At 42.8% G+C, this 25,197-nt stretch overlaps 2 protein-coding genes across 2 annotated transcripts in view; both read left to right on the top strand.

Annotated features, from left to right (window-relative positions):
• Positions 1–20,482, top strand: part of LOC311228495 (intraflagellar transport protein 88 homolog) — a gene marked incomplete at both ends in the record, with an annotated part of 245,256 nt that extends 224,774 nt beyond the window's left edge. Inside the window, 2 exons of the mRNA XM_084314399.1 lie at positions 7,525–7,632; positions 20,361–20,482. Of these exons, the coding sequence (XP_084170525.1) occupies positions 7,525–7,632; positions 20,361–20,482 (230 nt within the window). The remainder of the gene's footprint in view (positions 1–7,524; positions 7,633–20,360) is intronic.
• Positions 20,483–22,930: 2,448 nt separating this feature from the next.
• On the top strand, positions 22,931–24,820 carry il17d (interleukin 17d). The gene is made up of 2 exons (XM_084313986.1): positions 22,931–23,623; positions 23,852–24,820. Exons 1-2 carry the CDS (start codon positions 23,322–23,324, stop codon positions 24,177–24,179), a joined length of 630 nt encoding a protein of 209 aa, XP_084170112.1. The 5' UTR covers positions 22,931–23,321; the 3' UTR covers positions 24,180–24,820.
• The last annotated feature ends 377 nt before the right edge of the window (positions 24,821–25,197 follow it).

Consider the following 25,197-nt stretch of genomic DNA (forward strand, 5'->3'; position numbering starts at 1 on the left):
CTGTAGGTGTGAATGTGAAGCTGAAATTCCCCAGGGTCCACTTGAAGAAGAGATGTTTCAATGTGATTACCCTGGTTAAATAAAGGATAAAGAAATGTTTTTGTGGTTGGTCATTGGCCTTTCTAGAGACTTTATCGGACCAATAACTAGTTCGGAAGACCTTCCTGCTTCACCTCATCACAGATGTTCCCTCCTCTTTGTGTGTCTAGTTCCTTTCCTCGTGTTTCAGTCTAGGTTCACAGTCTGTGTGTCTTGTTTCACTGTAGATGTAGTTTGTGTCTCTCCAGCTACTCCTTGTCAGTGATCACCCAGCTGTTTTCTGTTAGCCTCCCTTCCCTTTATAGATGTTGTCTGGTCATACTGTCATGTTCCTAACGGCATACCAGATTTACACACCATTATGAACACAAATCTAGTTCAGAATACAAATTAAAGTAGCAATATTATCTATGTCTATATGTACTAGGTCATCAGTTGCAATATAGTACAATCATAACCAGGGGCGACAGTGGCTCAGGAGGTAGAGCAGACGTCTGGTAGTCGGAAGGTTCCCGGTTAGATTCCTGCTCCTTCCGGGCAGCATGTCGAAGTGTCCTTGAGCAAGACACTTAACCCCTAATTGCTCCCGATGTGCAGGTTGGCACCTTGCATGGTTGCCTCTGCCATCGTGTGTGAATGTGAGGAACAAATTTAAAAAAAATTAAGCACTTTGGATAAAAGCGCTATATAAATGCACCATTTATAACCAAATCAATCATGAATTGAAGGAAGGTTTAACAATGACATTTTATTAATGAGTCAGGAAATACATCCAAATGTTTTGCATTATTTTAACCAGGTAATTTACAATTAAGAAGCATTGTAAGGAGGATATTCAACTGTACACCTACACTACAGTATATGTTGTATTATACATATCAAGATAGGAGCGTTTCTCTTTCATCCATTTGAACTCATCAGAACTGACAGGTTCTAACCCGTTATTTAATTCATATAGAAATAAGACGCTCTATTTCTTCAAACAGCATATAGAAATAAGACGCTCTATTTCTTCAAACGGCAGCACTCTAATTTTAGTGTAGAGCGGCAGCTTGGATTATGAGTTCCTGAATCCCTGTTTATGGTATTTCAGGAGTTTTTAATGACAAAAACAAGATTGCTGATTTAGTTTCCTCTGTATCATTACCCCCCCCTCTCTCTCTCTCTCTCTCTCTCTCTCTCTCTCTCTCTCTCTCTCTCTCTCTCTCTCTCTCTCTCTCTCTCTCTCTCTCTCTCTCTCTCTGAGATAAACTGTCCTCTCTCTTTCCCTTTGTTGGTTTTATTTGACTGTGTTCTCTGCTTCTCTGCTTCTCTGCTCGTCTGTTGACCTGCTGTGTGTCTTGCTCAGAGACTAAACACAGTCCACTGCTGGCTTCAGGCAGAGGTATGTGATATGTAACTGTATAGCTCTACTGTAATGGTGTGCATTCAACGAAGATATTTGTGACGCAGGTTTGTGAGACTGTACGTAATGTCCAGTGGACATGCTGTGGCAGAGAGGCTCTTTCAGTTCCAGCAGTCTGCATGTTTTATTTAAAATTAAAATTCACTTCTCTCGACGTTCAGACGGAATATTCAGAGTTAACTCAAGGTGGCAACTCCTGATGAATAGAGTGAACCGGCGCCATTAATGATTCACATTCTGGCGCTTTGCGTTCCTGTCGTCCATGGGACCTTCTGACAAGTTGCTGTGATCTGAAGCCTGCCAGGAAAGACTCTCTCTCTAGTGAATATGAGAGAGAGAGAGAGAGAGAGAGAGAGAGAGAGAGAGAGAGAGAGAGAGAGAGAGAGAGAGAGAGAGAGAGAGAGAGAGAGAGAGAGAGAGAGAGAGAGAGAGAGAGAGAGAGAGAGAGAGAGTTGTAGAGTGACTGATTTCACTGATGAGGCTGGTCTTCTGTGTGTAGTTTTGTAGGGCGACTGATCATATGCGGGGGAGCACCTTTGCTTGTCCTTGTCCTTTGTCATGGTTCAAGAGAGTTCACAGTATAAGGAAGAGGACACCCTGAGGAAGAGCGCTGCACGTGTTGGTAACTAAATAAAGCTTCATGGGAACATAGTCTGGCAGCATTTTTTCCAAGTATGTTTTCTGTCCAGCACCGATGATTGACATCTTTTGGACATTGGAAAAGGGTTGGGAATCTGAGAGAAGGGTTGGAAAAGGCATGAAAATTCCAGCTTGCCAGTAGTTAGTGGGGCCTTGCAGGGAATGTTTAGGACCGGGAGAGATGATGAATATTGGGCCTCCTTCTTCCTGCTTTTGTGCTTTCTTGGAAGACGTTCCAGTTTCCAAGGCTACCTGGCAGCCAGATGTATTGCTGTCTGTTATTGTCTGTCTGTCTGTTATCACCTGTCTGTCTGTCTGTTATCACCTGTCTGTCTATCTGTCTGTCTGTCTGTTATCGCTTGTCTGGTAACAAGTTATTTCTTCCACTAAATACAATCAAATATCTGGAACTGGAGCCGTTTGCCACTGGAAGTGTCACAGGTCTGCAGCAGGTTATGACATGTTCAGGAGAGGTACCATTTACATCACACCACAGCTTGAAATCAAGGGCGTCTCGGTGTGGATGAAAGTTGTGACTGCGACGGTACAGGACAGATTCATGGACAGTCTCTGGGACGGTACAGGACAGATTCATGGACAGTCTCTGGGACGGTACAGGCCCCTAGCTCATGGAATGAACAGAACTCCAACAGTCCTTAAAGCTTGAGATTCTCCCCTCTGTTGCAGAGTTTAAAATCTTGATAGTTGATATCCAACCTTTGTCAACGTGTTTTAATTTATTTGTTATCCTTGCTCTTTGCCTCGTCTTGTTGTCTTATTGTTATGGTTTTATATGCTTTTTCTTAAAAATTATTTTCTTTTTTTCGGTATGTACACTTGACGTGACTGTAAATGAGGGAAACCTCAGTTGCCTTTCAAGTTTACATAAAGGTTTGAAATGAAATTGTAAGCCCTGGATTACATTCTCATAAGCAGCTATTGAAGCTAAAGAAACTGAGAAGGTTAATGAGAAGTGATGATAGTAGTAATTGATAAACCGCTGTTGGGCAGTTTGATTTTGACATGGTTTTATTTGTAAAAGCATGGAAGCTGTGACGGCCCTCAGTCGCAACGTGTTTTAATGATCCTGGTTGCCAGGGTGAGTTACTACACATTTCATTTGGGTCGTGTATGTAAAACAGTTGAAGAACTTGTGGTGTCTTTGAGGGTTTTTGATTGTAGACAGAGATGTTTGCCTTGGCCTTGCAGTGACATTCCTCTGAGCTGGGAACAGCCAGGGAGAACAGTAACATCTAAATGAACCACAGCCAGCTGCTCTGAACTCTGAGAGCTGGGAACAGCGAGGGGGAACAGTGACGTATAAATGAACCAGCTGCTCTTAAATCAGAGAGAGAGTTTTGTAGGGTGACTGAACTGGTTCACTGATGAGGCTGGTCTTCTGTGTGTAGACCACCAGAACAGAGTGGCTTTTATGACACACTTGATGGGTGTTTAGCTGGGGTGGAGGGGGTAGAAAAAATTCTTATTGGGGACTGGAACACGGATATGCTGCGTAAAGCAGCACCCGTCTTCAAGGCCTTCAGTAGATTTTCTGATCTGCACGGTTTCAGCCAGCTAATCACCCAACCCACAAGGGTATGTGATTCGACACAAACCACCATTGACCTCATTTTGACCTCTGACAAGTCAATGATCTCCAATAAAGGGGTGATAGCATGCGGGTTAAGTGATCATTATATGATTTTCTGTACCCGCAAAAAGCTAAAACAGAAGGCCGGCTGTCACAAAACAGTCACATCTAGAGACCTCAAAACTTACTCTAGAGAGGCCTTTAACCTAGAACTGGGGAGCTTGGACTGGTCAGATGAACTCAGTGGTACACAGGTTGAAGAAACATGGCTTGGATTCAAAACCAAATTCACAGCAATACTCAACAACATGGCACCCATAAGAACCACCAGGGTTAAAAATCGCGCTGAGCCATGGATGCACACTGAAATACTGGCCGCTATGAAAACCAGAGACAAAAAAATGCTCTGAACTTCATAAAAGTCAGACAAAGCTTTCCAAAAGCTCAAACAGTGAACTCCAAGCCCACGTGGTTGAACTAAAAATTCAAAGAAACAGACTAAGAAATGACGTAAACACCATGATCAGAACCGCAAAAAGAAATTTCATCAACGACAAAACTGAGGAAAACAAAAACAAACCCCGCGAACTTTGGAAATTACTCAATAATCAACTAGGCTGCAGTAAAAAACTTAAAACCAGATTCTCAAACATAAACATAAAGACGGACAACACGCTCATCACAGACAAGCTGGATGTAGCCAATTACTTAAATATCTTTTTCACAAACATAGCCACAACACTGGTAAACAAACTACCCTCCCACTCAGGGCATTATGGGGTAGAACACATAGTAGCATATAGCATACTACAAAAACCTAGGGGTCCACAAAGACGACTTCAAACTTGAAATGGTAACAACCGATGAGGTACTCAAAAAATTTAGCGCCCTCCAACCTAACAAGGCCACTGGCCATGACAACATCCCCTCCAAATTCCTCAGAGACGCAGCAGCCGCCATCACCCCAGTCATCACACACATAATAAACCTCTATAAAACAGGGGCACGTCCCCAATGACTTCAAAATTGCGAGAGTGACCCCTCTGCACAAAAAGGGCAGCAAATTAGACCCAGGCAACTACCGCCCTGTTTCTATTCTTACCTCCATCTCGAAAGTCATGGAGAAAATAGTCTACGAACAGGTCGAAAAGTACCTGGCGGAAAAAAATCTAATCTACGAATTCCAATCTGGCTTCAGAACGTCCCACTCCACTGACACATGCCTCCTCTATTTGAACGACCACATCAAACAAGAGGTGGACGCGGGCAAATACTGCGGCATGGTCATGCTGGACCTACAAAAGGCCTTCGACACTGTCAATCACTCCATTCTAATGGACAAGCTAAAAGCAATTGGTTTTGATAGCTTATCAGTGAGCTGGATGCAATCCTACCTGGAGGGGAGAGAACAGATGGTAGAGGTAAACGGTACTCTATCCCCCCCCCTCACAGTGAGCTGTGGTGTTCCACAAGGAAGCATACTAGGACCGCTACTCTTCCTAATTTATGCAAATGACATGTCGTCAGCCTGTGACTGCAACTTGTTCCTGTTTGCGGACGACTCAGCCCTGCTGGTCTCTGACAAGAACAAGTTGCAGGTTGAAAAAACCCTCAGCTCGGAACTAGGCAAAATCTGCATATGGCTCGCTGATAACAAACTATCATTACACATGGGCAAAACAGAGTCCATTCTCTTCGGTTCAAATAACAAACTCAACAAGACCGACGGCTTCTCAGTTACAGTGGGTGACAATATTGTCACAAGGAAAGACGAAATTACCTACCTGGGTTCCATCCTAGAGGCAAATCTTTCCTGTGACAAAATGGCATCCAATGTAATAAAAAAAGTCAACCAACGAACTAGATTCCTGTACCGGATCTCCTCTCTGGTAAACAAGAATACCCTGAAGACTCTGGCAGGAGCACTCATTCAGGGGTACTATGACTATGCGTGCACCTCATGGTACCAAAGCACCTCAAAGGCGCTTAAAACAAAATTACAAACATCACAAAACAAACTGGTCAGACTACTACTTGACCTGAACCCCAGAACCCACCTCACCCCTGCCCACTTTGACAACCTAGGATGGCTTAGAGTAGACGACAGAGTACAGCAACTTGCAATGGGCCTGGTCTACAAGATACACTATACGATCGGGGTGCCCATATACATGTCAAAATACTTCCCAAAGGTCAGTGAATACCACAACCACTACACCAGAGGAAGCTCAACAAATCATGTTAAACCCAGATTCGGCTCAAACAAGGGACTAAACACGTTTCGCAATTATGCCACAACAATGTGGAACACCCTACCCAAAGCTGTAAAGGAATGTGAATCCCTGCCCACATTCAAAACCGCTCTTAAAGAGCACCTACGGGAGGCTGCAATTCGAAACTGGCCACCGTAAATGCCCAAAACCCCCACCACCTCCTAATAGACAGTCTCCTCCCCACCGCATGTAAATATTCCCTCCCCGCCGTATGTATATTTCTCTCCCACCCACCCACCCCCCCCTAATGTACAGTCCCCTCCCCATCATATGTATATACTCTGTCAGGATCTAGGGGTAACAGTACTGTATATTGGAATACCGTTTATGTCACAAATGTATCAGTACTAAATACCTATATGTCCCTATGCCATAAATGTCATGTATGTTGTGTATGTCTATATGAATTGAAAATGGGGGACCCTGATGGAAACAAGACAAACGTCTTTCTCAGGTCTGCATCCCCTTAACAATTGTATGTATTGAGCCGTACTGTATTGTACCCATTCTGCAATCTGTTAAATAAAGTTTTCATTCATTCATTCATTAGTTTTGTAGGGCGACTGATCTTATGAGGGGGAGCACCTTTGCTTGTCCTTGTCCTTTGTCATGGTTCAAGAGAGTTCACAGTATGAGGAAGAGGACACCCTGAGGAAGAGCGCTGCACGTGTTGATAACTAAATAAAGCTTCATGGGAACATAGTCTGGCAGCATTTTTTCCAAGTATGTTTTCTGTCCAGCACCGACGATTGACATCTTTTGGACATTGGAAAAGGGTTGGGAATCTGAGAGAAGGGAAAAGGCATGAAAATTCCAGCTTGCCAGTAGTTAGTGGGGCCTTGCAGGGAATGTTTAGGACCGGGAGAGATGATGAATATTGGGCCTCCTTCTTCCTGCTTTTGTGCTTTCTTGGAAGACGTTCCAGTTTCCAAGGCTACCTGGCAGCCAGATGTATTGCTGTCTGTCTGTCTGTCTGTCTGTCTGTCTGTCTGTCTGTCTGTCTGTCTGTCTGTCTGTCTGTCTGTCTGTCTGTCTGTCTGTCTGTTATCACCTGTCTGTCTGTCTGTCTGTCTGTCTGTTATCGCTTGTCTGTCTGTCTGTCTGTCTGTCAGTCAGTCTGCCTATCTGTCTGTCTGTTATCGCCTGTCTGTCTGTCTGTCTGTCTGTCCCTCATCTCTCTGGACTGCCATGTGCTCTTGTCATCTGAGCCTTTGATGAAACACAACACACACACTAACACACCTACAAAATCAGCTTCACAATTAGAATATCCATCCATATCCACTAGAATATCCAATAAACAATTAATATCCACTCACACTCACTCACTCTCTCTCTCTCTCTCTCTCTCTCTCTCTCTCTCTCTCGCTCTCTCTCTCTCTGTGTATGTAATATAATCTGTGTATGTCTGAATGATTCAATGAATCATTAACTCAAGAACTTGAGTAAAACAAATCCTCTGCTGGAGTACATATTGTGTATTAAAATATTATTTGTACTAGAAATATGTTGATTAATGATGCAGATATTAATGTAGTCTCAACAATGGGTAAGCTAACGTGTGTGTGTGTGTGCAGACAGTGGCAGCAGCCATGGCACCAGCGCCAAGGCGGATCGGTTGAGTTCCAAGCTGAGACTTCCTGGCTCCAACGAGCCCTACGAGGCCAGCAGCCAGAGAGAGATAGGTACAGTAACATATATATATGTTATCTATCTATCTATCTATCTATCTATCTATCTATCTATCTATCTATCTATCTATCTATCTATCTATCTATCTATCTATCTATCTACCTACCTACCTACCTACCTACCTACCTACCTACCTACCTACCTACCTACCTACCTACCTACCTACCTACCTACCTACCTACCTACCTACCTACCTACCTACCTACCTACCTACCTACCTACCTACCTACCTACCTACCTACCTACCTACCTACCTACCTACCTACCTACCTACCTACCTACCTACCTACCTACCTATCTATCGTAAGTAAGTAAGTAAGTAAGTAAGTAAGTAAGTAAGTAAGTAAGTAAGTAAGTAAGTAAGTAAGTAAGTAAGTAAGTAAGTAAGTAAGTAAGTAAGTAAGTAAGTAAGTAAGTAAGTAAGTAAGTAAGTAAGTAAGTAAGTAAGTAAGTAAGTACCGGTAAGTAAGTAAGTAAGTAAGTAAGTAAGTAAGTAAGTATGTATTTATAAACCACCTTTCATACATGTCATGTAGCTCAAAGTGCTGTACACAAACATAGGCATATATAACGATAAAAGCAATAAAGTCACAGTGATCAGTTAAGATCAATGGTTAAAAAAAAAATGTTTAAGAAAAAATAACGTAAAAAGGAAAACAGTCAAGAAAGTTTGGGAGAACAGGTCCGCACAAACACGTCCGTTCAGTAGCAACCGGAAGTAGGAAGTAGGAAGTGCACTAAACCAATGCACTTGTACTTGTTCAGCAGCAACCGGAAGTAGGAAGTAGGAAGTGCACTAAACCAATGCACTTGTACAGTAGGTAGCAACGTTAGCTCTCATAACGTTAGCCAGTTAGCAGCTCCGGGTACAGTAGGTAGCAACGTTAGCTCTCACAACGTTAGCCAGTTAGCAGCTCCGGGTACTAAAAATAAAGCATCACATTAATAAGACAACAGTAATAAAAGTACGGCAATAGGCAAAGTACAGTAAAATAACATTTCAGTAAAAGATCAATACATAAAAAATATAAACATAATAATAAAAACATTTCAATAAGATACTCGCTTTCCCTAAGGCATGGTACACTATTTGTAAGCTAGACTGTATAGGTAGGTTTTTAATTTTCCTTTAAAAATGTGTATGGAGCTGGCGTTCCTGATGTGTGTTGGTAGTGTGTTCCATAGTTTTGGGGCATAGTTGGCAAATGCCATACTTCCGATCCTCTTTTGGTTTCTGGGTGTGTAATAAACCTGTAGTGGATGACCGTAGCGTTCTTGAGGGCAGATAACTAACTAGGGAATTTGCTATGTATTTTGGGCCTTGCTCATTAAGAGCTTTATATGTCAGGAAAAGGACCTGAGTTATTGGAAGCCAGTGCAGAGTGGCTAGGACTGGAGTGATATGTTCTCTTCTCCTTGTACGAGTTAGTAATCGAGCTGCAGAGTTTTGGATAAGCTGAAGCTTCCCAATGGTTGCTTTGGGAAGACCAGTGAACAGTGCTTTACAATAGTCAAGCCGGCTTGAGATAAAAGCATGAATCAGTGTCTCGGCATCCTTTTTATTTACGAAAGGTCTTACTTTCGCTATGTTTCTTAGGTGGAAGAATGACGTTTTCATGGCCTTATTAATATGAGACTTAAAGGTCAGGTCTGAGTCCAAGATGACACCTAGGCTTGTAACCTCAGTCTTTACATAGGATGACAGACTCCCCAGGTTTTCACACAGCACTTCCCTTTTCGCTTTTGGGCCGATCAATAGGATTTCGGTCTTGCTTTCGTTTAATTTTAGGAAGTTATTGTTCATCCACTTATTTATTGCTAAAAGACAGTTTGTAATGGACTGTATGGCTGTAGTGTTATTTGGTTCTGCGGAGATATATAGTTGTGTATCATCAGCATAACTATGGAAGCATACATTGTGGTCTCGAATGATGTCCCCGAGGGGCAGCATATATAGCGAGAAGAGTAATGGACCAAGGCAGCTTCCTTGTGCAACTCCAAAGTTGCTGTCATGTTTCTCGGATACATTGTCTCCAAGCTTAACATAGAACTTTCTCCCCTTAATGTATGTTATGAGCCAATTTAGTACATGACCGGAAAAACCAACCAGTCTTTCAAGACGACTGATCAGGATATTATGGTCAATTGTATTGAATGCTGCACTAAGGTCCAATAAGACAAGAATTGAGACTTTGCCAATTGAGAGTTTAGCCTGAGGTCGCTAACTATTTTAGTAAGGGCAGTTTCAGTGCTGTGATTTGTTCTGAAACCTGATTGTAATTCCTCCATGATGTTATTATCTTTGAGAAAGGAGTTTATTTGTACTGAGACTATCTTTTCTAATATCTTGCTGATAAATGGAAGGTTCGATATTGGCCTATAGCTTTTTAGTTCGTTTACATCTAAGTTTGTTTTCTTTAGTAGTGGTTTTACTACAGCCATTTTGAATGCATCTGGAAAAGTGCCTGTTTGAAGCGACATATTTATGATTTCAAGGACATGATTTGAGACACTATCGAACACCCGCTTGAGAAATGCTGTTGGTATAGGATCAAGGCAGGAGGTGGCGGAATTACACTCAGAAACAATCTTACAGAGGTCAGGTAATGTAATACATGTGAACTCCCCCATAGTTATCTCAGGTGGGTTGCCACTCACAGCCAGATCTATATCAGAGGCAATGCTTGCTCTAATCAAAGATATATTTTCATTAAAGAAAACTGCGAACTCTTCACATTTTGTGGCTGATTGCTGCGGTATATGGGGGGGGGTGGCATGTTAATCAGCCGGTCGATGGTGGAAAAAAGTACCCTGGAGTTACCCATATTTTCTGAGATCATTCTGGAAAAATAATCCTTTCTCGCAAGTTGTATTGCCTTATTGTATGCGCCCATGGCGTCTTTGTATAAATTCAAGTGAGCTGTGAGTTTGAATTTCCTCCATTTTCGCTCGGCTATCCTACATTTTCTCTTGTTATCTTTAACATTTGTTTTATTTAGCCATGGAGAGATTCTATCAGTTTTTACCTTCTTAACCTTCAGAGGGGCGACAGTTTCTAACACTGTTGACAAGGTGCTGTGGAAGTTTTGATCTGATTTAAGGAGGATTCACTGCATTGGTCATATGATTTCATCATACTAGAACATTTTGCTTCAGCTCTAGCGTCCAGAAGCCTTCTGTGAACTAGGAATTCGCTTCTGGTCCTATGTAATATTAGACTTGTACCATAGAACACACAATAATGGTCAGAAATTGGAATTTGTTTTACTGATACATTCTCAATGTTTAGCCCTGTTGTTATTAGTAGGTCCAGAGTGTTGCCATGTTGGTGGGTGGCCTCGTGAACATGTTGCATCAGTCCAAAACTGTCCAGTAGGTTCAGAAACTCGCAACCCCTGGGGTCATCCTTTTTGTTGATATGAATGTTTAGATCTCCATTAAGAATGATTCGATCAAACCTGGTAATGCAGATCGATATGAGTTCTGAAAATTCCTGTATGAAGAGTGGCGAATACTTTGGTGGTCGATACAATGTTACACACACTACTGGCAGATCTGTTTTCAATACAATAGCAAGGTATTCAAATGATGAAAATTTTCCCAGGTCAATATCACTGCACACAAATTGAGTGGAGATGATGGCTGCTATTCCTCCTCCCCTCCCACTCTGTCTGTTTGATTGATAGAATTTAAAATTGGAAGGGCAGGTCTCAATCAGTGTTGCTACACCAGTGATGTTGTCTAGCCATGTCTCTACTAAAAACATACAATGTACACCATTTTTTACTATGAGTTAATTTATCAGAAATGCTTTTTGTTTCAGCGCTCTAACGTTGAACAGTGCTAGTTTTAGCTGTACGGGTTCTGTAGTGGGGCGTGAGACAGTCTGTGGTTGAACACTGATATTGATGAGATTCGATTTACATATGGGACGTGATAATGAGTAATTGATTGGTCTTCTGGTGGTCAGAACCGGGATTCAGATTCAGATTCCTTTATTAAGCCATTTGTGTAAAAACACATTGGTAATTATTGCAGCAATACAGTGTATGCATTTTTTTCCTTTCTTTTTTCACAGTAAACGACAAAACACCAACACAGACACAGGACAAAAAACAGTGCAGTGGAGGATTAATCAATAAAATACATATATATATATATAAAGTGAAGAGTGCAGAGTTCCAGTAAGGACTAGTGCAGTGCAGTCAGTGTCATTGTGCCAGTGTCACTTGGGGGCAGAGAGGGGGGGGGGGGCCTGAGGCATTGATCAGCCTGGCGGCTGAGGGGAAGAAGCTCAGTCTGTGATGAGCTTTCACAGCCTTTGGGATCCTCAGCCTTCTCCCAGAGGGGAGCAGGGTGAAGAGGCTGTGACCGGGGTGGGATGGGTCGGCCATGATCTTCCTCGCCCTCTTCAGCGCCCTGGAGTCATGCAGGGACCTGAGGGAGGGCAGGGGACAGCCGATCACCCTCTCCGCGGAGCGAATCACCCGCTGCAGCTTGGCGAGATCTTTTGCCGCTGCAGCGGGGAACCAGGAGATGATGGAGTGGGTGAGGATGGACTCAATGATGGCCGTGTAGAATTGGGCCATCATGGTCCTCGGCAGTTTATATTTGTTCAATTGCCGGAGGAAGAACATCCTCCCCTGGGCCTTCTTGAGCAGACCCGTGATGTTGAGCTCCCACTTCAAATCCCGGGAGATGGTCATGCCAAGGAATCGGCATGACTCCACGGAGGCCACCTGAGTGCCTTCCAGTATGATGGGAGGGGGCAGGGCTGCTTTCCTCCTGAAGTCCACTACCATCTCCACTGTCTTTTGAGCATTGAGCTCCAGGTTGTTGCAGCTGCACCAGCTCTGCAGCCTCTCGATCTCCCTCCTATAGGCCGACTCGTCCCCCCTGGAGATGAGACCCACCAGGGTGGTGTCGTCAGCGAATTTCAGGAGTTTGACCGAGGGGTGGAGAGAGGCACAGCTGTTGGTGTACAGGGAGAACAGTAGTGGGGACAGGACGCAGCCCTGCGGGGAACCGGTGCTGGTGGACCTAGAGCTGGAAATGCTCTTCCCCAGCCTCACCCGCTGAGACCTGTGATACTCAACGTGTTTCTTTGTAGCTTAGGCTGCTTCTGTAGATAGTCTACAGAGCCAGATAGGCCTAGTTGTCAGGCCAGTGATGCTACACATTGTATGACGTTATGCTTTAGCACATTTACCCCCGATATGTTTGGATGGATGTCATCGGGTCTGTAATGGTCTTTCCTGGACCAGAGCAGATCAAAGTTATTTATATAGCAAAGTTCTGTAGCAGTACAATAGGTCTGTAGCCACTGGTGCAACCAGAACAGACGGCTAAATCGTTCAGATCCACGACCTATGGATGGAATGGGGCCGGACACAATGCATATTTTGCCCAGACTCAACAGTGAGAATGAGTGATTCAAAGTCAGATTGGAGTTTAGTGGATTGTCTAGCCATTACGTCATTTGCTCCGATATGAATGATAACGGTGTGGGCGGAGGGATATCTGTCGATGATTTCAGGAGTACATTCTAGTAAGTCAGTAACCTTTAAACCGGAAAAACAATATGTAATGCCGTGTGGTATTTGCAAAAACCTGGTGATGGAATCTCCGATGAGTAGGATCTCTGGCTGTCCATGGATGCATCCCCCGTCGTAGATGGCCAGGTTTCTATGGTGAGAAGCCACAGGAGTAGCGTCTGCATTTCCAGGTGTAGCAGATTGAGTGGAGGTGTCGGCGGAGGTAGCCGGCTGGTCGGGCAACAGCGCCGCGTGGAGGGGCTCATTCACAGCGGCATTTCCGTCGATGACACTCGCCGTTTGAATGACCGCACTGGCATGGGCTGCAGAGCACCGCAGGCGAGGACGTTTAAACTTCGGGGAGTCGGACCCATCACCCGAGCCTGGGGAGTTTGGCGATGCGAGAGCACATAGGGCAGATCGCTTTCTGCTCCGGGCGTAGCTCTACTTCCATGGCCGAGCCGTGAGCTGGAGAGGGCCGTCCTGGCAGCTTCGCTTGGAGCCTGGCTAGTAGCTAGCATCGGATAGTCATTGAGCAAAGCTACAGCACTAGCAGCAGGAGATGGAAGCGAGGGAGAGCCCAGGAGGCCGGGATCATTACACAGAGGATTGAATCGGTTTGATAGTTGAGGTGAATCAAAGGGATCATAGAGAGGAAGGGAGAGCTTCCTTCGGCCCTTCACCACTGTCGCCCAGGAGGGACTACTGGAGCAGCCCGCGTCCACTTGCTCCATGCTAGCCAGCCTGGACACGAGCTCCGTTTGACGCTTGAGAAGATCCATTACTAGTATCTCGATGGACTTCAGTTCCGTTCGCATTTCTGCGATATCTGACGTCGGAGCCATTTCCTCGGGAGTGTGGAACACTGTGAGTACTGTAGTGTGTAGCTGTAGCTATGGCAACAACAAGCCCTGATAGCTTAGGTCACGTCCAGTAAAAAGTCACATAAAACCAATAAAACCAACAGCATAAACGACAAAAGCAAAAGTCACAGTGATCAGTTAAGATCAATGGTTAAAAATTTCTTTTTAAATAATGTAGAAAGAAAACAGTCTAAAGTTTGAAAGTTTGGGAGAACAGGTCCGCACAAACACGTCCGTTCAGCATCAACCTATAGGTAACATCTGTATATCTATCTATAGATAACATCTATATCTAATTTAGGGCTGCAACGATTAGTCGACATAATCGACGATGTCGATTATAAAAAATCGTCGACGAGGAATTGTTGCGTCGATTAGTAGTTTTTTTTTTTTTTTTGCACTACCTATCTTTGTGAAAGTGGCTTCTCAGCTCTGGTTCAGCTGAAGACTTCTTAGCTTAACATAACAGACCGACAGGGGGAACTAATGGGATAACTGGGGATGTTGTTTGGTCCTGACAAGAGTCTCAAAGTCTGGAGTGATGGTAGACAAAGCAACTCTGAGGTCATGCTCAATGTCCAATATGTTCCTCTGCTCTGTCTTCAGCTGGACCAGAGCTGAGAAGCCACTTTCACAAAGATAGGTAGTGCAAAAGAAGAAAAGAAAAAATAATTATAAAAGAAAAATATATATATATATTTTTTTTATATAATTTTTTCCGATTAGTCGACTAATCGAAAAAATAATCGACAGATTAGTCGACTACCAAAATAGTCATTAGTTGCAGCCCATAGGTAACATCTATCTATCTGTATCTATCTATCTATCTATCTATCTATCTATCTATCTATCTATCTATCTATCTATCTATCTATCTATCTATCTATCTATCTATCTATCTATCTATCTATCTATCTATCTATCTATAGATAACATCTATATATATAGGTAACATCTATCTATAGGTAACAGCTATCTATAGGTAACAGCTATCTATCTATAGATAACATCTATATATACTGTATAGGTAACATCTATCTGTCGTGCTTTATCTGGGGGTGCGTCTTGGATGGGGATGTGGTAGGGATTGATGTGTGTGGTGTTTTGGGGGGACTGACTGTTCTGGGGGGGGGTTCACATTCGAGTGACATTGTACTTTTGTACTTATTTTATGCCATTATTAAGTCTGCATATTTACATTGCACTACTTTTATTGTCTTTTATAGCTATTCTTATGTCTGCAATTTATGCATTGTTTTTTATTCTGTCAATCTGTGTGCTGATTTTATGCCTATGTTCATTTTATACTATATATAGTTATTAATATGTATTATTGTTATATTGTAGAAATGTGTGCATTGAAATGTCTGTAAAGTCTCAACGACATTGAAAATGAGGGTGACTTCAATTGTCTTTTCGTGTATAAATAAAGGTTGATGATCTATAGGTAACATCTATCTATATAATAGGTAACAGCTATATATCTATAGATAACATCTATCTATCTATAGGTAACATCTATCCATCTATAGGTAACATCTATCTATATATAGGTAACATATCTATCTATATATAGGTAACTTCTATCTATCTATCTATAGGTAACATCTATCTATTTATAGGTAACACCTATCTATTTATCTATCTATAGGTAACATCTATCCGTCTATAGGTAACATCTATCTATATATAGGTAACATATATCTATCTACAGTATAGGTAACATCTATCTATTTATAGGTAACATCTATCTGTCTATAGGTAACATCTATCTATATATAGGTAACATATATCTATCTACAGTATAGGTAACATCTATCTATTTATAGGTAACATCTATCCGTCTATAGGTAACATCTATCTATATATAGGTAACATATATCTATCTATCTACAGTATAGGCAACATATATCTATTTATAGGTAACATCTATCGATCTATCTATCTATCTGTCTATATGTTAGAAAACTGTGCTTTTGGCCTTTATCAGCCTTCATCTGCCCTTCCGTGAAGTCTCTGCGTTGTGTCTTAGTTGTTGATGTTGAGGCCATCGTTTGGTGGAATTCTGTCCTCCCACGCACTGGCTGTCACACTGTTTCCCCCCGTTAATGCATCCGGACAAAATAATGTACTGGAAACGTTGTCTCTTTATCAGAAAGGATGTTTATTTTCCATAAACATAGCATCTCGTACAGAATGAACGTTTTTGGTGGTATAAGAAATAGGGATGCACCGAATGGGAAATTCTTGGCCGAAACCGATACCGAAAATAGGAAACAGTTGGCCGAAAACCGAATGCCGAAAGGCCGAAAATGATTAATATAAATATATAATGTATTTCTTTTTTGTTCAGCTACCTGATTATGGCAAAAGACATGATTATGGCAGAACTTAACTTAAATCATATTAATAATCACTATTATGGGCCCATAAAACATTTATTCAGCACTTTTGAATGCATACATTAATTCCAGACTGACTGCTGAAAGATTGTACAATTAAAAAAAAATCTCTTTGCATACAACAAAATGTGCATTAAAGTCAAGTGCATTTTCTTTTCTCTGTAGGATAACTACAACAATGTGCATTCAGAACAAAGCCAAGGTGCTTTAAAACTGCATAAAGATCTGCATAAAGACACACACACGAGAGGGATAATAGCTTATGGCTACTGTCATAATTCCGTGACTCTTAGCGGGGGATGACGTAGCTTACGAGAGACGAGTGAAAGAGGACCGGAAGCGTTGTTAGCTAGCTTACCGCTAACGTTAGTTTAAAAGGTTTTACCGCGATGGGCATATAGTAATGGCGAGGATATAAAGCATGTTAAAGATGCATTTATTGGATGTGTTGCTCGTGGAGTTTACATAGAAACAGCGCGACTCCCAAGAGGAGTTAGTTATCACAGGCTGCAGAACGCAGGAAGAGCTGCCAAGCTGCTCACATTATACGTTGCGCAAAGTCTGTAGCTGCGTTTTGATTACGTCATCACAACAACACTTTAGGTTACGAACGTTACGTAACCCTGTTCTTTGACATTCTGTGATATATTTTCTGTGCTAAAACCCTTTCGGCTGAAAGCCGAAAATGCCTTTTTAACCATTTTCGGACGATAATTTTCTGTGGCCGAATATTCGGTGCATCCCTAATAAGAAACTAGATTAATAGATTCTGTCTCTGTCTTTGGTGGTTCTGCGGCCTGTCCTGTTAGCCGAAGCCTGTCTGTTAGCCTGTAGCTATCTCTCTACCGCGTGGTCTTTTCCCCTCCCCCTCATAACCCTCGTTCAGAGAGCTGGGAGCTCAGCTCTCTGTGTGGTCCGTCTTGCTGTCAAAACTCTTCTGCCCCATACCAGAAGAACTCACAGCTATAAAGTCTCTGTCTCGTTGTTGTGACTATCTCCCGGCTATCTGACCTTGGCTCGTATCTCTCCCACAGGCCCTGAGTGAAAAAATGTCTGTCTTAAAGTTTAACACACACACAGGGTCCTTTAAACTAATATCTATATAGATATTTACATTACATACATGTTGTTATAACCATATGAAAACCAGTGATATCCTTCATATATCTTATATATAACATATATATATATATAGATAACATATATATCTATCTATACCTTATCTTTAGGTAACATCTATATCTGTCTAGCTGTCTATCCATCCATCCGTTCTACTATCTATCTCCATCTATGTTTTCCATCTATTCCATCCTTCTCTCATTTCCTCTCTGTTCCATCTCTCTAGATTGGAGTGTTGACCACCCAGTCAGAATAAACAGGGTGCAGCACTCAGGGCGCCTGGCAGAGAACCACAGAACAAACATCTCACATTTCCACTAACATAGTAGAGAGAGGGAGAGAGACACACACACACAGATACTCTCTCTTAAAGGGGAACTACTCTCTCTTAAAGGGGAACTATACTCCATATGGCTGCTTTTTTTTTTTTTTTTTTTTTTTTATAGCGCTTTTATCCAAAGCGCTTTACAATTTGTTACTCACATTTTATCCATTCACTCACACATTCACACACCGACGGCGGAGGCAACCATGCAATGTGCCAACCTGCTCATCGGGAGCAATTAGGGGTTAAGTGTCTTGCTCAAGGACACATCGACACGCTGCCCGGGAGGAGCGGGAATCGAACCGGGAACCTCCGGATTGCCAGACGACTGCTCTACCTCCCACATATTATTCCTATTGTCTAAGACGGTCCAAAGATATTACTGAAAACAAACTCCCAAATCCAAAAGTGCTGAAGCTGCTCCATAGACAATTAATTGGGAAAGGTTTTATAGACGACACTGAGAGCACCCAGGGGAATGTTCTGAGTTCACAGGTACATTTTCAGTTTCAGAACTGAGAACACTACTATAGAATAAAGCTTATTTGATTATGCAAACTCAAACAAACATTCTGCGGGTCCACAAAATCAGTCTCTCATTCATTGTCTATGGAGCAGCTTCAGACTTTCTACCTGCTGACGTCACAGGCTTGAGTCTTCTCTGGTTTCTGGCTTTGGGAGAATTCACAAACACGGATTGAACTTGGAAATGGGAATGGCATACTGTATTTACTACATATTGTAGTTCTTAATTTGGGTGGCGTTCCCCTTTAACTGCCACAAGACAGAAGGTTAACTCTTTACTATCACACAACCGACGGTCGCCGTGGCAGTGAAAGAGTTAACCGGCTGTCACGTGTCAGTGAAAGGGTTAACCTTCTGTGTATTGTGGCAGTGAAAGGGTTAACCGTTTGGTAGTGTGGCGGTGGAAGGGTTAACAGCTGTTCAGCACAAGACAGAACACAGTGTTCTTCTTTCTTCTCTGTCCTGTGGTCCATTTCATCTAACTTTGTCATTTAATTTGGATTGTATTCGGTTTAATTGAATTTAAATGACCATGTGGACTTGTGGGTTTGGTTTCCAACTAGGAAATCAAGACGTTTCTTAAAGGGACACTTCACCAAAAAACAATGCAGATTTATTTTGCACATAATCTCACACACTCAGTAGCGGCGCCAGAGAATTGGCCTCGCGGGAGCTTTGGAGGGGCTGGATTGTTTATAGCAGGGGCTAATGAATTTTAATGCAACAAACTAAATAACGGCTAATATAGGCTAGGGGTCGGCTATTAGGTTTGGCCACGGGCCAGATTTTCCACAAGCCGTTGCTTGGCGGGCCAGGATCAAAAACAATGGCTAATTTAATATACTGATATTGAAAAAAAAACGTTTTTCTCTGGTCTGCATCCCCTTAACAATTGTGTGTATTGCGCCGTACTGTATTGTACCCATTCTGCAATCTGTTTTTCATTCATTCATTCATTCATTCATGAACAGCAGATCAGCTGTTGCAGTCAGATCACCGCGGCGGGTGACGAACAGATCAGAATGCATGCAAACACGACTCACCATACCTTGTTTGTTGTTAAGTCCTCCAAAATCCCTGCTAATGTTTGAAACATGTCACATATCCACTCGCCGCCCTCCAATTCCAGATTGGCGTTGAATGCAGTAGCTACTTTATCTGCCAACTTGCCTCGTTGTTGTTGTTGTTGTCGCCACATATTATGCAGAGAGGACGTCGGCTCGGCATGCAAGAATCACCGACCTGTTGCGATAAACCCGTATTTTATGTATGGCTCCTGTTTATTAAAAGAAGCGTTATATTTCCCTGTTCTATCCAAAGATGTTTGTTTTGTTTTTTGAACTCGCACGCAGCTCGAACGCGGAAGTGAAATAATATACATGCGGCCCGGTGGGACTATTCCATTGGTTCTCCCAGTCCACGTGACCATTTCTAGCATTTCAATTGGCTATAGTGACAGACATGCTTTTGATGACGTCCGGTAGATAGATACAGCTTCACAATAAAAGAGGTGGAGATACTCATCACGCAAACCCACGATAATAATAATAATAATAATAAAAAAACATAACTGGGAGGGGGGGCTTAGAGGGGGCTAAGCCTTTTTCAGAGGGTGCTTAAGACCCTGCTAGCCCCTCCCCCCCGCCGCCCCTGCACACACTCCCAGAAACTCTAAACAGTGTTTCACACATTTATTCACAACATTCTAGTTTAACAGTTATTGGGAGTAAATTTGTTTGAATCCTTGTGTTGTGTTAATTACAGCTCAATGAAATTATAAGGTATCAGTCCCTATAAGATTAGATGTTTTTTCATCTACATCATTTCATGTAGCTGTAATTAACACAACATAAGGATTCAATGTTTTTGGATGTGCAAAATAAATTGGCATTGCTCAGTGCAATGAATGACTTAATTATCAGTAATATAACCAGATATTCTCCTTGTTTCTAGACGCCTCCTACGTCGACCCACTGGGGCCTCAGGTGGAGAGACCAAAGACTGCGGCCAAAAAGCGCACAGAGGACGACGAGTTTGCGGATCAAGAGTTGGCAGACAACCTCCTACCAGAGTAGCTCTGCCCTCCTCCTCCTCCTGTCCTGCTTTTGATACAACTGGGCAGTGGCGGCTGGCCACTGGGGGCGCTCGGGCGCCGACCCCCCTGTTAATAGAGAGAGAAGAAGAAAAAAATATTTTTGTTTTGTTTTTTGTTTTATAGCCCTATAAATAATATAAACATGTTTAAAATGAATAATATTTACTCATTTTAAGTATGTTTGTGTTTCCAATGCACAATATAACGTTAATATATCAAATAAAAAATAATCGTTTTCCTGAACAGGAAGTGACTCACTGCGCATAGCCGCATTTCTCCTAGCGGCTCCTAGCCGTATTTCTCGCCCGGGCTAGACGCAATAGCGCTCTGAGTGTGTCATCGCTGTATCCGTCGCAGCCAATCAGTGCGTAACGCGCTGTGCGTTGAAATATGATGTATTATGTTGGAAGCCGGGCGCGATTTGAAGCGGTCTAGGCAAGCAGCCGTAGCAGCGTCTAGAATTTCCGTAGCCGCATTTCGCGGAGACGCTCTCTGATTGGCCGACGTCGGGTTTTTTTTTCCGTAGCCGCATTTCACGGAGACGCTATCTGATTGGCCGACGTCAGTTTCTAGGTTTCTAGGTTGGTAGATACTAGTTGTGTTGTTGTGATGCAGCTATTTCTCTTAGAGCGTGACGGCAAGTTCTTTCGACGGTTAAGCTTAGGCACTCTTTCAAAGTTGCAGCAAGCAGGAGAAAAAACAATCAGGTGCTCAGAAGGGAGAACTTGGTTAGCTCAGTTCAATAGAGGTTAAGGTGCTCTTGGATCACCGGGAATGCAGAGTTCAAAGACTTTTAATAAAGGCTTTTTAACCATCTTCCCTCTGGATTTTACATCTTTTTGAGTGCCTGGATCGACTCTCTTCTTTGAACTCTTTCAAAGTTGGTTAAGGTTAGAGTTTGTCTTAGAGCAGGGCGATAGAACGCCAGGTAGTTTGCAGTCTGTTCGACTCGGAAATGGACAAAGAAATCATCAAAGTACTTGTGTTGTGTGGTGCTAACAGCTAACACTTGGCTAACAAGCTATATGGCGGATGCAGTCTGGACAGTGGACAGTGGTCTGGATATACATCAACAGTGGATTATACACTTTATCAAGCCCTCCTGCCCTGGACGTTTCGACTAAACAGTGAGTCTCTCTCTCTCTCTCGCTCTCTCTCGCTACACAGCTGTCTCCGAGAAATGCGGCTACGGAAAGTATTGACTGTGCTTGCTGAGACGATAATAGGCTAGCGATTCAAAACGCGCTGCTGTGTTGTGAACTATAACATTAATTTAGCTGCTGCTGATGCATAATGAATGAATGGTGAGTTGTTTAAAATGACAACATATACATGTGTTAATTATTTTATTGGATTGATCCGAGAGACAGAGAGATTGCTCCAGAGCATCTCAGAGCATTACATTTTCAACTCGACCTAACGTGAACCCCCGGCTGCGACCACCCAACAGTAGATAGTACGAGCCGCTACTGCAACTGGGACTGGATTTACATAAGAACATTGTGTCTGATTTCCAAACATGTGGGCCATTCGCCCCTTCTTAGGCCTGTGATGAAACAACAGAAATATGAATCACATATTGGGTCGTCTGGTTGAACTGGTTGTCTCCAGTTCCTAAACAAACACATCTGACTTCCAAAGATGATTTTTTTTTTTTTTACAGAGGATATTTGACTCCATAACTGCCTGGAAAGTATGTTGCACATTCAGGTGTTTCTATGAGAGAGAGAGAGAGAGAGAGAGAGAGAGAGAGAGAGAGAGAGAGAGAGAGAGAGAGAGAGAGAGAGAGAGAGAGGTGATTATATTCCCATCTGTGTGAACATAGGAATATAATCTCCAGGGAAACTGTATGCAAATTCCATTCATCATCGTTGGACCTAATTCCAAAGTAACTGTACTCATTTAGGACCAGTTAAGCTCCTTATTTCACAGAACATTTGGTACATAGCTGTTTATTTGCTGTATAGTATTTCTTGGTCAATGCTTCTGTTTTGTCCTCCATAATTGTATTGTAAATCCTCTATTGTGTTGTATAGCTTGTAAAGTTGTTTTTTGTTAAAATAAATATGTTATCATCAATTCCCTTCAGTTCAGTTGTACAATCAGCCTGGTTTAGAATACAAAAGCTTCTGCGAATAAACCAATTCTGTATCCTATCTACTGTACAGTACAATTTCCTGAATAAAATCAATAAAGGAATATATTATCTTACAACAGGCTATATTAACCACCAAAGAGTATGGTGACATTTACATCCTATACCTATATTTTAAAATGAACATCCGACCACCGTTGCCAGCCCATCTGTTCTCACTTAACACATATTCCAATGACATTTCATGAAATGAAGTGTAGACCCTTGGCCAAGCCTACTAACTGAACAGCGTGCAGATACTGCGCCAAGACAAGAGGCGCCGAGTCTTTCCAGACAGAGCTGCGAGCTGACGGCACTGCAACAGTCAACATTCCTACCAGGGCTCTACACTCCGGGGGGACGCGGAATGATCGCTGGGATCTTTGTATCATCAGCACTAGCAGGGGGTGAGAAATTGTCAATCGAATCGGTGCCATCAGTTTGATTTAGTCTCATTGTAAATTGTTGATAAAACCCAAATGGGCTTGGCTAGGCAGACTGATTTTACGCAGTTTCCCCAAAGGCACATCATGGACAACTTTATAACTTTCAAGAAATGCAACAACCGTTGCATAACTTGGTAATTGTGTTGCGTTCGAACACAGACACGTAGAGTGTCTCTGGTGATATTACTCCTGGGCCCTGGCGGTATTGTACATCTGGACTGGCTGGTTTTAGTGCAGCGATGCGGTGCAGAGTCTGCGTCCCGCTGCTGCTGGTGCTGCTGAGCGACGCGCTGTGCGCCGGGGTCAGGGTGAAGAAGAAGGCGCCCCGGAGCCGCGCGTGTCTGGACCTCCCGGAGGAGCTGCTGGAGCAGATGTTCGGCCGCCTCTCGGTCGGAGTGCTCAGCGCCTTCCACCACACCCTGCAGCTGGCGCCCTCCGAGCGGCACAACCTCACCTGCCCGTCGTCCGGTCGCTCCCGTCCCGACAGCAGAAAGTCTCGAGTCCCTGTGAACTTTCTCAGCCTCTCTCCGTGGGCATACAGGTAACTCACGACTCAGTGACAGAACTCTCAAGTCACATTCCACCAAAACCATGCAACTTTGACGAGAAGATTTGCTATTTAAAATATCCTTGTTGTATGATAAAAGCGATGTTCGAAGTCATAATAAACCTCAACAAGTTATCATACAACCGATTCTTCAAAATGTGCTGTTATTTCACATCTGTTAAATAATTGCTTGCAATGATTTCCCCCTTCTTTTTTTAAAAGAATTTCCCACGACCCAGCCAGGTATCCTCGCCACATCCCTGAAGCCTACTGTCTGTGTAAAGGCTGCCTGACGGGTCCTCACGGGGCGGAGAGCGACCGGTACCGCAGCACGCCGGTCTACATGCCGACGGTGATCCTGAAGCGCACCGGGTCCTGCATCGGAGGCCGACACTCCTACATCGAGAGCTACGTCTCCATCCCGGTCGGATGCACCTGTGTGCCGCTGCTGGACAAGGATAGAGACGCGCAGAGCAACAACCAGAGCGTGGACGTGGAGAGACCGCAGGCCAAAACCAGGGAGATGACATCTACTGACAAACATGTATAAACTGTCTAAAGTCAAGCATGTTGCCATCGGAAAGTTGTCAACTTCGGGACACAGCTGTTGTATTATATCTCACTATGGGACCAACTAACTATTAGTTAGTAACTAAGGCGAATAAAAACAAATATCGTCCTTTTGACATGTAATGATTAACCCACCTGTTGGGCCACACTGCACTCCATTGGACCTCACTCCCGTTTTAGTTGAAATAACTATTTGTAAAGATATCGCCAATTTCGGGCATGTGCCCAATTTGTCAGGTCAGTGCCGCACTGTTTATTTCGACATGTGAAGAGAAATTAACTGACAGATGGGAACACATGTGGACGTATCATGTGATAAAGTAAACAATCACCCACAAATAAGCTGCAATATTAAAATACGCAATGGTTGTGTACTAGTAAGCATTATACTGACTGAGTCAAATCAGCAGAAATGACTTCTTGATAGACACTGCCCTCTACTGGTGAGAGCAAACAACACACTTGCGATCTGATCACCCTTTCAGACCCAACCTGATGGGAGTTCCCATAATGATCAATATTTAAAATGTTTTATTTTTCTTTAAATGTATTTGACACACCTGTCAAAGCAACAAATGTGAATCATAATAAAACAGGGAAAGGTGAGCTTCTGTGTTGAAAACCTGCAAATCCACAAATATGACCTGCAATGTCACTAATTCACTCACTCAATCAGTAATTAACTCACACTTCGTCGCTTTGAATTGATTGATTGAAAACTTTATTAACAGATTGCAGAATGGGTACAGTACAGTACAGCTCAATACATACAATTGTTAAGGGGATGCAGACCAGAGAAAAACTTTCGTCTTGTTTACATCAGGGTCCCCCATTTTCAATTCATCGTAACATATATGACATACATGACATACAGATAGACAGTACTGCTACATCTATACATTTATGACATACCAGATTTGCAAATACAGTACTGTTTGTGATACAAAAAGAGTCCAGAAAAAATAGTATATACATTTGACGTAGAAACTGTACATTGG

Source organism: Notolepis coatsorum (genome assembly GCF_963971535.1).
Source record: "Notolepis coatsorum genome assembly, chromosome: 5".
In the NCBI taxonomy this organism is placed as follows: Eukaryota; Metazoa; Chordata; class Actinopteri; order Aulopiformes; family Paralepididae; genus Notolepis; species Notolepis coatsorum.